Source organism: Lagopus muta, chromosome 13 (assembly GCF_023343835.1).
Source record: "Lagopus muta isolate bLagMut1 chromosome 13, bLagMut1 primary, whole genome shotgun sequence".
Classification (NCBI taxonomy): Eukaryota; Metazoa; Chordata; class Aves; order Galliformes; family Phasianidae; genus Lagopus; species Lagopus muta.
In genome coordinates this window covers 17,224,747-17,241,389 of record NC_064445.1, presented here as the reverse complement: position 1 = coordinate 17,241,389, position 16,643 = coordinate 17,224,747, and the positions used below count along the sequence as shown (strand labels likewise).

The window sequence follows — 16,643 nt, the reverse complement described above, 5'->3', positions numbered from 1 at the left end:
GATCCACAACATCTGTTGTGATGCCTGGCTAGGATCGCATGGAGCTTTGCATGGCACGGGGCTTTCCAGCCTGTGTGTTTTCAGAATTGTTAGTGCTGGTGATTGTAGGATTTTTTCTGGTCATATCTCAAATCAGTGAACATAGGAATGTTATCATCTGATTTTTGTGTAGTCTGATGTTTTCTTCACAGTCTGTGCAGGCGGCTGGAGTGCGTGCTTTCCTTCTTTATGGGTTCTGAGTATTCAGTGACATCTGTCTCAGTGGGTTTTTGTCTTTCTTTTTTCAGCTGGCTTTAGGCTTTGCTGGGCTTCTGTCTTGCACACCTTTTCTGTCTGGTGCTTTCCTCCCAGCTCCTGAAATCTTCCAGCAGTAGGCTAGGTGAAGTTTGCACACTTCTGCAGGACGATGCTGCATTTTGCTTATTTCCATGATTCTTTGAATAGTATGAATGCTGTGTTTTTTGCCCTGCTTTGCTTTTCATCTCTTCATTTGCCCACAGAATTTTGCTAGGAAGAGTTCTGTGGTCAGGATGCAGAGTATGCATAGGGTGGTGCCTGGAAGAAGGGCTGGTGTGAGGCTGGAAAAAAAAAGGAACTGAGTAAAAGATCAAAGAATGAAACTAATCGATAGACCTATTTTTTCATGTGTGCCTTTGGGTATGTACGTGTCTTTATCTTGCTCTAAGCACTTGGTTTGGGGAGCTGCATTCAGGCATGACTAATCTGCGTTTGTCTCCCCCTTCAGCCTTTCACAAAACACTGTACCATTTGACATGTTTTATTTTCTGTATTTAAAGAACATTCTTTTATAATCCAGATGCTTTTTCATTTGACTAGAACAATTGGTGGAAGTGTTTTTATTAATCTTTTTATTATTTATGCACTTCTATCTGCAGTACACAATGAAAGCAAATGAATTGATTTTTTGAGACAAGCTTGCTTTTTAACTTACAGAAACGATGACTCATTAGGTTCATCCAGCCCTCATCTGTATTCCTCCCCCAGCTAATAAGTTAAATGCGAGTTTCATGTATGTATTAAAAGGCAGCCTGTGCTTACTTCACCAGGGAGCTTGTTTGAATGTCGAATTCACAAGAAGATGACTCCTTGCCAAAGAAAAACTGCATTTTGAGGCATTGTGGACCTTTTCGAAGTTTCTTCCCTGAATGAAGAAATCAGCATTACATTTAATTTGTTAACTTGAGTTTACAGTGGGCCTAGACTGGTGTGCTTGGTGATGCCAGAAGGCCTGTGGCTCTGATACGTAAATAAGTAGCAGAAGGAAGAGAGCTCACTGTTTTGCCTTTGGGTCTGTTAATCCTGCAGGTAGAGAGCATCAAGGGGTATGACGTGCTCTGCTGATCTAGGATAAAAGTCATCCACTGCCGTTCCGATCGAGGCAGCACTGCAGATGTCCTACTGATGGGACTCGGGAGGGAGCATGGAGGACAGAAGTGGGTGGGAGTACTTTAAGTCAGTGTCGCTGCTGAAGCCCTGTGCTACGAGATGCCCACCTTGGAGCTAACTCCCACACTAATGAAGCCAAGCTTGTTTAAAGCTGAATATGGTCCTACAGTTCTGCAATGCAGATGTGCTGTGAGCCAGCAGCTCTGGTTCCAGCTGCAGCTCCCTTGGAGGGTCAAGAAATAACCAGAGAGCTAACCTTCCCTGCCACTGTGCGTGTGCACAGTTCTTACATTACTTTAACATCAATTTTTCAGGCTACCCACTAACCAGTGCTGCCCTGGGGGAAGTGGGAGCATTCAAAGAGTTGAGTATGGCTTCTCTTGTACTACCTTTTTTTAGTTTATTCATTAGATTGCTAGCATTAGGATAAATAATCCAACTCTTCACTTGCCATTGTAAGGAGTTTTCTCCTTTCTTCTGCTCCCAGGAGTTTTAGCATTTACTGAAGCCTATAATCATTTCTAAGTCCTTTTTCCAGTGCCTTATGCTTTTAGAGTGTTTTGCCAATCCTTGTTAGTTCATGAGAGACAGAGATTTATCCATCTTCTCCATTGTCCAGAGCTACAGGTGTCTTTCTGCATACCTGCAGCTGAGGCCAGACTGCAGATTCCTGTTAAAAGATTCCTGTTTTGCACCACTTTTATTTTCCTTGAGCTCTCCACAGCAAACATCTTTATGTGAATGGAGTTCTCAATAGAAGAAGTTACAGAGGTGCAAGCGATTTGATGGGGTCCATCAGTTTGTGGGAGAGCAGTTTGTGGGAGGAAGAAGAGATTCCAGTAGGTCAGCAATGGAAGCTGTATGCTGAAGTTCAGTGGTTGGATGCTCTCGTGGGTGATCCATGTTCACAGCTTCCAGGTTCAGTTTTGGTGGTGAGGAGAGCAGGCGCCGAAAGCTTAGGAGAGACGCTTCTGAGAAAGAGTGATGCAGCTCTGTGAGTAGATGATGGTGCTGTTTCTCCTCTCCTTGGAAGATGACAGCATGTGGAGAAATGTTGCAGTTGACCGCAGGCTGATAGGTCGAGAGATTTGAGCCTTCTCTTGCACAGAGTGGTCTTCAGTGAGCATGGTTTCGTGTGTGCTTCAGCATCAAGATCAGACCTAAGTGTGCAGTAGGTCATTTTTCCCAGATGTATTCCTATGCTGGTATCAATAGCTTTCCTTAGAGTGGTCTACTGACTGTGCACGGACTGAAGGATATAAATCATTCCAAAAGTAAGCACAAGGTAAACCAATTAATATGATTTCCAAACCCTCTCTTACAGTATAAGTAATTTAAAAGTACAGTGTAATGAAGATGATACAGGTGCCCAGGAAGTACCTCCTGCAGCACCTACTGTGCAGTTTGGTGTTCCACGTAACTGCTGTTAGTTTCCTTGTTTATTTGTACCTGTACTCGTTAAGATCTCTACAAATTGGAGGGATCTTCAAATGCTGTAGGGGATGAGTGTATTTATTATAAGCTGATAATTCTTGTAACTTGTTACATTAAAATATAAATGGATTACAGTGTAGTCGGAGCACAGTGAAAGTGGTTAACAAGCTGCAGAAATAAATGCACTGGAACTCTAAATAGTATTATCCTTTACAGTGGAATCATGCCCCCGTTCATTTAAATGGACTAGAACAAAGTCAGTCTCAATACCAACTTTGAGGCGATGCCTCCATGAAAATCTCATGATGTGCCTTCCAAAATGGCATCAAAGACAAAGAGAAAAACAGACTTGACAAAACGAGGTCAGTACATTAGCAAGAGCAGAGTGGGCTGAGCAGCTTTGTTTCCTGAATCAAAGCTTAATTTCAGGAGCATTTCTGTACTCTTGTTAGTGTGTCACTGCTGCTCTTCTCAGCAGAATGGGACCAAAAAGTGCCTCAATGGTGGATGAAGTGTTGAAGGTCTTAGCCTGCTGTCTCCTTTCAGAGCACCTGAGTTTAAGGGTATGGGGATACACAAGGCATCCCTTTGGGGTGGGGAGGGTGGGATGTCATGGTCCCAGCTAGGACTGTAGCCAGCCCCTGTACAAGATGGGTCATATTATCACCACATCAGGCTGGAAAGGGCCTCCAAGATCATCCAGTCCCACCTACCACCACATTTCCTACTAAAACGTGTCCCTCAGTACAGCATCTAAATACTTCTTGAACACCTCCAGGGACGGTGACTCCACCACCTCCCTGGGCAGCCCATTCTAGTGCCTGACCACTCTCTTAGAGAACGTTTTCCTAATGTCCAACCTGAACCTCCTCTGGTGCAACTTGAGGCCATTCCCTCTAGCCCCATCACTACTTACACTGGAGAAGAGGCTGGCCTCCTCCTCTCTGGAGGAACGGACAGTCCTTCGTGCCTAAATTGAGCAGACACCCCAGCAGGAGAGCTAAGATGTCCTGCTGGCCTCATGCTTCCAGGAAACCAAGGGTCCTTTTGTAGTCTTGGTTTGGAGCTCTAGGTCTAGAGGAGACTATAACATGAATGTCCCTCATCAATATGAACCACGTGAGGATGTACAGGCCTGGAGCCCCACTCAGAGTGCCTCTGGAGCAGGGGGTGTCCAGTAACTGTGTTCTCTTCTGCTGCAGATTACAGGTGTTCCCAAAGAGCTGTCTGTAAAGGGCTGGGGGAGGGGGATGGGAAGGGAAAGTTGAATGCATACTTACTAGTTATATTTATTTACTTACTTTGTACTGAGTGTCTTCATTTTCTCAAGTATTGGGGTTTGGACTGAGGCATCTGAGGAAAGCACGGATGAAGGCCAAGTATTGCTAGAGAATCACAAGGGGATGTTGTGCAGCCCCATGCGCTGGGCTGTGCCAGGGAGGATGTCTTGTCCCACTGACAGCTGCTTCTCACCCCTGTGTGAGGTTGGCTGTCACTGCTTTTCCGCAGTGAAAGACTTCTGAGGGAAGAAGGGCTGCTCTGTGGAGACCACAGAGATTGCTATGGAATTCCTGTATGGCAATGTGAAACTTCTCCAAGTCCAATTCATCAGCCTAGTGTGGTAGGATGGGAACTAGAGGGCATTCAATAACGGCACACTCTTCTCTTGGGTCCTGTGCAGCCACGCTTCAGCTGTTTTTGTGACAAACTGCTTTAACGTTTATAGAAAAAGCAGGATAGCTGTGTAGCTGGGGGGGCTAGATAATCATGGTCTAGTACAACTCACCAGAACACGGTGCTTCTTTTGCTTGTGTTTTGTGCAAAGATGAGATGCTGAGGGGTAGTAGCTCTGAGGAAAAAGAGAAGAAAAAAATGTACTTTGTACCTCTTGGGATTTTAATTAAATAGGCAAGAGTGCAGTGGCACAGTGCCAGGGCTTCTCCTGGGACGTGCTGAGCAGAGGGAACGTGGATGTAGGAAGCTCATCCAGGTGTCTGTGTCCGAGAGCAGCCTTGGTTTCAGCTGAATTAATATCTCGGTGTGAAGTAAATGACTTCTGTCACCTTGAGCTTTCCCAGGTAGGACTTTGAGCAAAGCAAGCTGACAGTGATTCTGGTTTTGGGGGATTTGAAATGGCTTTTTTGATTTTTGGTGCAAACACAGGGTGATTGTGAAGCGTGCGGGAGGCCTTTAATCTTCTAGATTGACATTTTGTGGGATTACAGCTTTTCAGCTTTTTGTTTCATCTTAAACACTGGCAAGGCAAGCTGTTAAGGAAAGATGTGCTCAGAGCCTTTCGGTGTGGCTCTTCCCTGAAATCAGCCAAACCCCGTGGCCACAGCCCCCCCCCGTCTGCATTTTGTAAGGGTATTAGCGGTGTAATTAATAGGGGTTGTGTAACAGCACCTAATTAAACTCTGATCACATCGTGTAAATTTAACTTGATTATCGTTAGCCTCAGTGAACTCGGCGGGAGATTAATCCCTACAATTCCATCAGCACAGAGGGCAGCAGCACCAGTCCTGCCCAGCAGTAGAACGGCGGCGTGCTGCGGTGCCCTGTGCTCTGAAACCCAGTGAGGCAGTGGCAAGCACAACGCTGGTGGTGGGAGATTGCCTTGCAACCACAGTCTCGCCATTTTCAAACTGGTTAAAGGCCGTGGGGATGCCAGCAGGCGCCCATGGCACAGGTCTTATAGTCGCTGAAGGAGCCTCTGAGAGGATTATGGCTTACGTAAGAGTTTGCTGCCTGCACCAAAGCTGCAGCCCCTCGATGTCAGCAGGCGCTGTGCTGCACCCGCCAGCAGTCCACGAATGCAGGGACGTATGCAACGATAAGTAGAGATGTGGGGGCTCTTTAAGGTGAGACTTGAAGCGCAGGACCTGTTCCCTGCCTTCCAGAAGGCGGGGTGCTGCTGGGGTTTTGTCTGTGAGCTCAGAGCCAAGGCAGTAATCTTATTCACTGCCTTTTTTTCCCAGATTAAAATGCTGTGTGCGCTTTTCTGCTATCAAGAGTTTCCTTTTTTTTTTTTTTTTCCTTTGCTAAAACACCCTGTGAGCCTTTGGTAAAACAATCTGTTTTCCTGTGCCTAGTGCATTGCGCAGCTTTTGTCCTTTCTCCCACCGACGTGTCGTCTGCCACTAATAATAGTCGGATCAATGGGGCTGCCTCCTGCGTGTCTCAGTCTGACAGCAGCCCAGAAGACCCAGATGACGGCAGGAAAAGGGCTGCCGTGCGCGTCGCTTTTTCCAAGTGTTCTGTGCTTAATTAAAAGCAAAGAGAAAGTTTTACTCTTGTTTGCATGAATGGTCACATCAAACAGTACAGGAAAATCTAGGCCAAGCTGCTTTCAGCAGCCCAAGGAGCATTACACTATTGCACCGCATCCTTTCATAGTAGAGATCTCTCTTAATAAATGTCAGGGACCTTTTGAACTTCCTTTGATCTGCGAGTCTGTTGCCTTTTGCTGGCGGCCTGAAGCCCACCTTGCCTCGCCCCTGCCAGCCGAGAAGATGCGTCTGCGTGGGATGGGGAGCGTGCGTTATCTGCAAGTGGAAGTGCAACGGGTGCACACTCATTGCCTACAGAAATGGTGCCAGTTATATAACTCCTGCTGTGAGTAATAAGGTACAACTCTGTCCACTCGTCCGCAGGAGGTTTCGGAGGGCTTGGTGCTCCTGGCTGCTTAAAAGGTAAGTCAGGAATTTGTTTCTCGTTAGTGGTGCACGTGTGTGTGTTGGTAGTTACGCTGCTGAAAAGATGCTGAGGAAATGAGAGAATTAAGCATGCTTGCAGCACCTAGTGCAGACACAGGCAGCATGCTGATTTGTTACTGATCGTTTTGGGGCACTGATGCTCTGTGAGACAGCTCTGCAATGTGTTTGTTCTGCTTCTGGATTCCTCAAAGATGAGCGCAATTAAGATGCTGCTGCTAAGCTTAAATGGCTTTCCCTTGGGTTTTATAGTGGTAATAACACATTCGGAGAGAAGGCTGAGCTCAAGCAGCAAAGTGCTTTGCGTTTTAATTGAAATGCTTTACAAGATGTTGATGTCACTCGAATGTGACTTGCTGCTGTCAGTTGCACTTGCAGAGTGGTGCCTGCCTGCAGCTCTGCTGGCACATCTGTCTGTCCAGGCAGTGCTGCTGGGGCTGACCTGTGGCTGTGGGCTGGGTGCCCGAGTGGGGCTGGGCTCCAGGTGCGGGAGGAGTCCAGGCCTGCTGACTCTGTGAGTGCTATGTGTGAGACACTGATAAACCGGGGCTCCTGCACAAAGCCAGAAAGGCTGCAGAGTGGCGACAGGTCTGCGGTGAGCTGTGAGCTCGGAAGGTTCAAGCAGTGGGACACAGCACCTATATGAGCAATGGGACCCGGATTTGTCCCAAGGAGCAGTGTGCCTGAATCCAGAGCAGCCTCAGGCTGCAGGATGGCACTGCAGGGGTGAGCGTTGTCCTGAAATGAACTGTGCAGCAGAACAATAGCTTGTGTTAGATACAGCCCGTGCTCCCTTGGGACTGTGAGTCTCTGGTGCTCGATTTTCACATTCCCTTTTTCGTCATCCTCCAAAAGCTACTTGATGTTCCTACTCCTGTCACTTCAACTTCTGCATTTGTTCCTTGCAATGTACAGCTGAAGCAGCAAACTAGAGCCTATGTCTTATTTCATCGTTGTTCTCCTCTCCATGGCCGTGTGCCTGCTGGCCCCACAGAGCGGGCCGGGCCCTGCTGGGTGTAGGGCCACAAGCTGTGTGCTCACTCGCTCACAGGCATGGCACAGGGTGGGGTGTCCCTTGTCCCAAGGAGGATGGAGGCTGGGTAGCAATTGCCATACCCGAGAACGCAGTGCGTTTCACTCTGTTGCTCGGGATGTGCTCATGAGATCACAGCTCGGGTTTCTGTGGTGCTCCGTGTAGCGCGGGCAGCATAGAAGGGTGAGGAGGGAGCGTGTGTGCGTGGTGCAACGGGGCTCCTTCGGGGTCTGGCTGGGCCCTGCTCCTTGGCCAGGAATTGATGGCAAGTTTGAAACTGTGATTGGTGTTCAGGTATAAAGATTTGTCTCTTCTGGTCAGCTGCCAGCTGATCCTAGCCACGGGTGAACAGAAGGCATTCAGATCCCTGCTTGGAGAGGAGACCAGGCAGACTGCTCGTGGTTCTGCAGCAGCAGGAGGCGGGCTGGGCCTGCTGTTGTTCCCTTTCGCGTTCTCACTGCGTGTTGTTGGCCTCGGCTTTTGCCCAGAAGTGGCAGTAGGGCATTTCAGTGTAGGGTTGCATGTGCTCAGATGGGGATTTTCAGGGCAACCCATCATTTCTGCCAGGTGTAGGGATCGGTCATTGGCACGCTGCTGAGACTGACTGGAAGATACCCAGGGAAGGCTTTAGCTCTCCCTGTGGTCTTGGTTTCTTCCGCTTCTGTCTTCCCCAAGTGAACTAGTTTCAGCTGGTTGGAAGCTAACAAACCAGTTTGATGCTGGACTTGGAACTGAACCAGAACAGCTCCAGCCACAACTGAGCAGATAGGTTCAGTCCCATCCCCCAGGCTCCGCACTTCTGGGGTGGGGTACGAATGAACAGAAGCAGCATAGGACTGGCCAGGAGACCAAGTAAACACACATCACCACTCACAGAAATCATTATAATAATTGAAAGTGATGGGCAACCTCAGCTGGGAACTTAAACATAGCAGCCAAGTGTGAGCCACCCCTCAGGGACTGCCGTCCACTGACACCTGGGGGAAATCTCTGCTGTGAGGGCAGCGGGGGGTGCAGGGTCTGTTCATTGCCAGGGCTGCTCCCTGCACAGTGCTCTGCCTGGGGGAACGGGGCAGCCTGGCAAAGTGCAGCTGCAGAGCCTTGGCCTTGAGCTGAGCAGATTTCTCTATGCGCATGTCCGTGTTTAATAAGAGTTATAAAACAGCAATGAAAAATTGAAAATGTCACTGCAATGTTGTGTGGGGCTAGGACGTGCAATTCAACTGTGAGTCTCCTGTTGGCAAAGCTGCTCTAAGGTTTATCTGAGCCTGCTGTGTGATGCTTGTTCTCTTCCCTGAGTGGACTGACTTTGCTCCCAACGTTCGGCTCTGCCTTTTCCACTTGTGACCTGAGTGTGTGGTGGTGGTGGAAATCTAGCCTGGTTTAAACTCCCAGCAGCTGGATCAGCATTTAGCAGCATTGCTGCCTGCTTCAGGAACTCAGCTCCAGAGGACAGTTCTTTTATTTATTGTGAGCTTCTAGAATGAATTGACCAGTGCCTAGCATCCAGATTAGCAGAACATTGAAATAGACGTGGTAAACACTCAACCCTAAGAACATGTGATATTAACCCACTCTCGAGTGAAAGCATTGGTGGTAAAAGCAGGGGGATGGGATGGGCCCTGATAGTATCAGCTGTGCAAAGAGGAGGCTTCAGATAATGGGAGGTATCTGCGTGTTTCCTGTTGAAACCTTGACATTTGAAATGCATGCCCTTCGTGTCACCCTCAGTAGCCTTGTTGCCCCTTTGTTGAATTTGAGAACTGTAAATGTTTGTGCGTGTTGATTGCTGCAAGGAGGTGGGGGGTGAAGAAAAATCCTTGAGAAGTTTTGGGAACAGGCAGTGTGAAGCAGTGTCATGTAAGGGAGAGGGTGGTTTGGAGAATAGCTCTGGAGAAAGCAAGTGTCTTGCTGGGAGCTGAGGAGCCCCAGGGCCCAAGCAGAGGAGCAGAAGCCAGACCAGGACTATGGGAGCATGCCTGTAAAGAACTGATTGTGCTCTGCCACTGGGGGGTCCCACACATGTGAAAGGTCCCCAGGGACTGGAGGGGGAACCTCCCCCACCCTTGGACCTCCCTTGTCACATCACCCCATGGTGGCTGCTGAAGCCATCAGCACCCATTATCAGCTTCACTGTTACGAAGCTGCTTGAGGCCTCTCCCCGTGCCTACAAATTTTTCAAAGTATTAAAACAAGCTGAAAACCTGCTGCCTATTTGCTGTAGCTTGGAGATGGTTTAGAGCTGGGTTTGACTGATGGTTCATCCATATCTTGTAATTCAAGTTCTTGGGAATGGGATTATGAACATTTGTTCACCCTATGCTTCCTCTGGGGCAGGCTGAGCCCCAGAGTTGCTCTGGGCTGCTGCCAGAGGAGCTCTCAGCAGGCAAATGTCTGCAGTGTGGTTAGGGCCAGGGAGTGCTCCAGCTTCAGCAAATCAGGAATTCCCTTTGGGAGGTAAATGGGAGAATAGGGCAGGAATTTCCAACATGCAAATAAAAGACCATATTAATAAAATGTAAATAATCGAGTGTTCGTTCGTTTCAGCGTAGCTCTTGGAAGATTTCCCAGGATGTCTTTAAAGAGCTCCTTGTTAAATAGTGGGATGTTTTTTCTCCACAGGTAGGTGTTAACATAAAAACATCTCATTTCCTTCACTTGAAGAATACTATAGAATTGCTGGGTCTGGAGATTACTGTGGAGGCTTTTGGGGAAATTGCAGAATCATAGAATCATCAAGGTTGGAAAAGACCTCCAAGACCATCCAGTCCAACCGTCCACCCATCATCACCATTTCCCACTAAACCATGTCCCTCAGTACAGCATCTACACATTTCTCGGACACCTCCAGAGATGGTGACTCCACCACTCCCTGGGCAGCCCATTCCAGCACCTGAGCACTTTCTGGGAGAAAAAAAATTTCCTACCATCCAACCTGAATCTCCCCTAGTGCAAGTTGAGGCTATTCCTTCTAATCCTACTGCTAGTTATGCAGGAGAAGAGGCCAGCCCCCACCTTGTCCCACCCCTGGTCCTCCCACGCTGCCTGACATCTCAACTATATTCACGTAGGTCTACGGCTGCAGTTGTCCTGCAGCAAGTAGCTCAGCACACAGGTTTGCCTGTGGGCCCACACCAGGGAAATGACAAATGTGGCTGCAGTTCTCTTGAAGCCTTTATGTCATCAGTAGTGAAGCTGGAGCTTTCTGTTCTTCAAATCATACTTCTTAAAATACAGTCTTGAATAAGGATAATGTTGTTTGCCTCGATCTGAGGGACTCCACCATTATTTTCTAGTTCAAGTGTTCTGTTGCAGAAATTAACATATATCTATTTATTACAGTTTTTATTTAATTCAGTGTCTTTTGATTAGTTTGATGTTTTCTCTGTAGACTCTAGAACTGGAGTAACAAATGTAATGAAGTCTAAGAAACAAATCATAGAACGGCTTAGGTTGGAGGGAACCTCCAAGATTCTTTACTTCCAACCACCTGCCATGGGCTGGTTTGGCAACCAGCTCAGGCTGTGCAGGATCTCATCCAGCCTGGCCTTGAATGCCTCAAGATGGGGCATCCACAGCTTCTGCTGATGCAGCCCAGGATACCCTTGGCCTCCTGGACTGCAAGTGCACAGAGTTAGCTCACATCCAGCATTTTTGTTCACCAGCACACCTCTGTCCTTCTACACACATCTGGGATTGCACCACCCAAGTGCGACACCTTGCAGTTGGCCTTGTTGAGCTTCGTTAGTCTAGTGTTAAATGGGAGGTTGGCAGCCCTGCATGTGACAGGGGGGTTGGAGATTCATGATCCTTGAGGTCCATTCCAACCCTGGCCATTCTGTCATTAGGTTCTTCAACACTTACTTTTCAAGCCTGTCCATGTCCCTGTGGATGCCATCTCTTCCTTTCATTGTTTCAACTGCATCGCTCAGCTTGGTGGCATCAGCAAACTTGCTGAGGGTACACTTGATTGCTTCTGTGCTTAGCCATCCTCTGATATGGCAGTCCATTGAGCCTATTTGCTGTTTTGACCTTACCTTAGCTAGAATTTGAGTTTTCATGGTGGATGAATAGGACAGACCCTGCCCAAAGCACTGCTTTAACTATGTAGAAGACATTTTGCCAGGCTGTGTGTTTATTAATAAGCTGATTTTTGTAAGGAGATGGAGCACCATGTCTGAGCTCTTGTGGCAGGGCTAGCTAATGATATTGGACAGCAAGCAACTGTCACTTTTGCTAAACCTGTCATATTACAGATAAGCTGATTACAGCATGCAATTGGGGTGGGCAGAATGACAGTCTAATCCATCTTAGGGCTCTACCCAAAGTCAAATCTTGAGTCTGCTGTCCTAAAGTATATGGTTGACCCCTGAAAACCGTTGTCTCAGAGGTACAACGAGAGCTAAGGAGCAGAACAGTCATCAGCTTTGCTGAATAAACTCTTATCAGTGTGTCTGCTTGAGGGCTTGTAGACTCTCACCCCCGAGCAATGATAAAACAGGATTTGTCTGAAAGCATGTCTTTGTACATTGCTTGGAAATGCAGCACAGTATATGAGCAAGCCACCTGAGGGGCTGAAACAGTCCTGTATGGGAATCACAAATGCTTTTAGGTTCAGCTGGTATCGTGTCATTTGGCCAAGGCATGTAGCAGATCCTTGAATCTGGGTAGATTAATAATTCCACACGTGGAGGTGTACTTAACGTTACACTGTTCAGGTCAGTTGCTGAATTTCAGCTCCCTGATATTTGGCAACCTTTGCTCTACAGCAGTGTTTTTGTAGATGTATACATTAGATACTAGATATGATTTCCTCAGCTGATGCTGTGATATATGGGGCACAGTGGCTCAGCTGTATGGAACAATAACACAGATGCTGTGAATGGTTTCTTCTTCAAATCTTTATATCCATTCCTAACAAATTTTTCTCAGTGGCATTTAGTAGAGTTGAAGAATATTTTCATTCTCTTCCTCTTGAACTGTCCTTTTGTCTGTGCATTGCACAACATGCACGCGGTGTTTGCATATACTACAATCTTTACTGCAGATATCCAAGCTCCACGTGAGGTGAGAATGCTGTGTTAGGCTGAGACAGTAGATGGCATGTAGAGTTTGAGGGCTGTTGATCACAGAGTACTGCCTCACGGTGCTTCACCCTCTGCAGGTTTGCAGATGACACCAAACTGAGTGGTACAGCTGATCTAGCAGAAGGAAGGGATGACATCCAGAGAGACCTTGATAAACTCAAAAGGTGGGCTCATGAGAACCTAATGAGGTTCAACAAGGCCAAATGCAAGGTATCGCACTTGGCTTGGTGCAATCCCAGATATGAGTACAGATTGAGAGAGGAAATCCTTGTTAGCAGCCCTGCAGAGAAGGACTTGGGGATCCTGGTGGGTGAAAATTTACCATGAGCCAGCAGTGTGCACTCACAGCCCAGGAGGCCAGTAGTAGCCTGGGCTGCATCAACAGAGGGCTGGCAGCGGGCAGGGAGGGGATTGTCCTCCTCTGCTCTGCCCTCATGAAGCCCCATCTGGAGTACTGTGTCCATGTCTGGGGTCCCCAGCACAAGATGGACATGGGGCTGTTGGAGAGGGTCCAGAGGAGGGTCAAAAAGAAAGATCACCTCTCTTATGAAGACAGAATCATAGAATCATAGAATGGCCTGGGTAGGAAAGGCCCACAGTGATCATCTGCTTTCAACCCCCTGCTGTGTGCAGGGTCGCCAACCAGCAGACCAGGCTGCCCAGAGCCACGTCCAGCCTGGCCTTGAATGCCTCCAGGGATGGGGCATCCACAGCCTGCTTGGGCAACCTGTTCCAGTGCCTCACCTCCCTCTGTGTGACAAACTTCCTCCTCAGATCCAACCTAAACCTCCCCTGTGTCAGTTGAAAACCACTCCTTGTCCTGTCACTTTCCACCCCATAAACAGCCATTCTCCCTCCTGTTTGTACGCTCCCTTTGAGTACTGGAAAGCCACAATAAAGTCTCCCTGGATCCTTCTCCAAGCTAAACAAGCTCTGTTCCTTCAGCCTTTCTTCATGGGAGAGGTGCTTCAGCCCTCTGGTCATCACAGTGCCCGCCCTCCCTTTCTGTGTTCACCCTGGAAGGCGGTACCTACAGCCTGTCTCTGGTTCTCAGTGCCCAGTCGACAGAAATGCAATACCTGTGAGCAGAGCGCATGGAGCTGCAGTCAGGTGTTCTGCTCAAAAGTTTGATCAGGTCTCTTGTACCGGAGAAAAACATCCCCCGCTCCACAGTCACGCCTCACTCACGCCATGGCTGCTTGGCAGGACGTGCCTGCGTGAGCAGCTGCTCTCAAGGGTGAAGCACAGCAGGAGTAAAACTTGATCTGAACTCTCTGAGCAGCACCTCGAGAGCTCCCTGAGAACTGCTGAGATGGCCATCAAGCCCGAGTGACACCTTGGTTTGTGGGAAACCGAGGCAGCCCCTCTTCTGTGGGAGCAGCCCGGGCAAAAAAGGCTGGGCACCCACAGATTAGCTGCTGTCTTCCCACGGAGGAAATACACAGCCCTAAATAGTGGAGTTCCTGGCAACCATCGGCGTGTCGTTTAGCGCCCATGCAGACCTGGAAATTGCCTCTGCCATTAGCAGCAGAGCATTTGTGCCAAAAGCAGGCAGAGGACGTCTTTTTAAGCGGCTGGGTAGAAGCACAGGAAAGTCCTAGCAAACGCAGCCTCATCAAGGTTCTGGTGTGTTTTGTGAGCAGAAGCGGAGCAGAGGGGCCACTCTCAAGCAAGTCACTGCTGTTGCCTGACTGCACAGCCCTCAGGCACTGCCCGCGTCTCCTCTCCCCTCCTGCTCTCTGCAGGAATATATATATATATATTCAGTGCTGGAAGTTCTCCCAGTGTGTATGCATGACAAGCTGGGACATCCAGGAGCAGCGCAGACCCGTCGGACCATGTTGACATCACAGTCATAGTGAGGCACTGTCACACTTTGTCACAGTGCCTGGGTGGACCCTCAGCCCCACAGGGCAACTGTGGGACCACTGCAGGTTTGTGAAGGTCGACTGCGGACACGCTTTCGTCCTATCCGGACCAGCTAAGATGCCAAACACTGACAAAGACAAGAAGCTACTCCACAAGCTGGGCTTCACGCTGGGGGAGACCTTAGGAGAGGGTGCGTTCTCCACGGTGAGGGCGGCCACCTCCCCCAAATACACGGTCCCCCTAGCTATCAAGATGGTGGACAAGCGAAGGGCCTCTCCAGAATTTGTGGAGAAGTTTCTGCCCCGGGAGCTCTCCATCCTGCGTGAGCTGGATCATCCCAACATCGTGCTCATCTTTGAGATCTTTGAGCTGACCAACAGTATGGTCTACATCGTGATGGAGTCGGCAGCCTTCGACCTGCAGCAGCGGCTGCAGCAGCTGGGCAAGCTGCCCTGCGTCCCCGACGCCCGGGACATCTTTGTGCAGGTGGTGGGGGCCGTGCACTGCCTCCATGACCACAACATCGTGCATCGTGACCTCAAGTGTGAGAACATACTGCTCAGTGCTGATGGCCGCCAGGCCAAGATTGCTGACTTTAGCCTCAGCAAGGAAATGAGCAGCTACCCAGAAGTGAGCAGCACCTTCTGCGGAACAGAAGCCTACATGGCCCCGGAGATGTGGCTGCATTACCCCCACGATGCCAAGAAGTTGGACATCTGGAGCCTGGGGGTGGTCCTTCTTGCCATGGTGACTGGCAGCTTGCCCTTCCACGGCTGCCTCTGCAACACGATCCAGCATCAGAAGGATGGGGTGCAGCACCTGAGGGGGGTGTCCGCGCTGCCGGAGCCCTGCCAGGCCCTCCTTGTCCAGCTGCTGCAGTTCTTACCATCCTCCCGGCCCAGCGTGGAGCAGGTGGCCAGCAACAGCTGGCTGAAGGGGGACATCTAAGGGGAATCCTCCCCAGAGAATGTGTCAGGACAGCCAGCTTTTGGTGCAATAAATGCTGTTGAAGAAAAGCTCTTGAGCAGTTTGACTAGCAGGGTGTGGGTGGGATTAAACTTCAAGTGCTGGCAAGACTTGGTCAAGAACTTGGTCAAACGCCTTCACAAAGCAGATGAATAAACCTGCCATCGGTTAGGCTTCAGGCTCTGGTCGCTGTATTGAGTGAGGGGTTAGAGCACACCATGGAGCTGCTCGCATAGCAGTGGCTGTCTGAGCAAATAGGGGGGCCAGGCCCAAGCTCTCCCACTGATCCAGCTTTGGTAGCCACCGGCCTGTATTGAGCTTTAGATCACACCGGAATACTCAAAAACAAACAAACAAACAAAAACCCTCACAGCAGAATGTTTACAAGCAATCCAACAGCATTACCGACCCAGAAGTTCTGGGGTGGCTTTCAGATCCATGCCTTAACTTCAACCACGTCTTGCAGGCATGGAATAATGACAGCATTCGAAGTCTCTGCCCAGAGGTACCGGATGAGAAAGAAACATCCTGGCCACAGAGGCAATCAGCCTAGCAATCACGGTCACCCCCACGGCTCTGTCTTTTCAGGTGCTTCTGTTGTGAAGAACAGAAGTCAGCAGTAGCCAAAATGTAATTGCCAGATGTATGCATTGCTTGCTGTCCCATGTTTTCACGGGTCTATGCTTACCCTTGCAAATTCTAACTCACTGCAAAGTCTGTGTGTCTGCAAGAGTAAAAACGGCTGTCGTCTTGGGAGCCCAAGGTTCCTTGTCCAGGCAGAGCCAGCTGTGGGAGCAGCCGTGGCACTTGGGGCTTGCTTGGGATTTTGGCTGGAGGAAAGCTGGAAATCTCCAGGAGTGGAGCTAGCACAGCTGATGGGGGCAACCACGACATGGGGTGTGAGTGCCCTCTGGTCTGTGTTGAATGTAGTTAGGCAATTTGGATCCCTTATTCACCTCCCTCTGTGTGACAAACTTCCTCCTCAGATCCAACCTAAACCTCCCCTGTCTCAGTTTAAAACCATTCCCCCTTGTTCCATCACTATCCACCCTCACAAAAAGCCATTCCCTTTCCTGTTTATACGCTCCTTTCAAGTGCTGGAAGATTACAGTGAGGTCTCCCCGCAGCCTTCTC

General features: G+C 49.1%; 1 protein-coding gene across 1 annotated transcript; it reads left to right on the top strand.

Moving 5' to 3' along the window:
- The first annotated feature begins 13,887 nt into the window (after window positions 1–13,887).
- On the top strand, window positions 13,888–15,491 carry LOC125699726 (testis-specific serine/threonine-protein kinase 6-like). The gene has a single exon (XM_048959557.1). It carries the CDS (start codon window positions 14,661–14,663, stop codon window positions 15,489–15,491), a length of 831 nt encoding a protein of 276 aa, XP_048815514.1. The 5' UTR covers window positions 13,888–14,660.
- The last annotated feature ends 1,152 nt before the right edge of the window (window positions 15,492–16,643 follow it).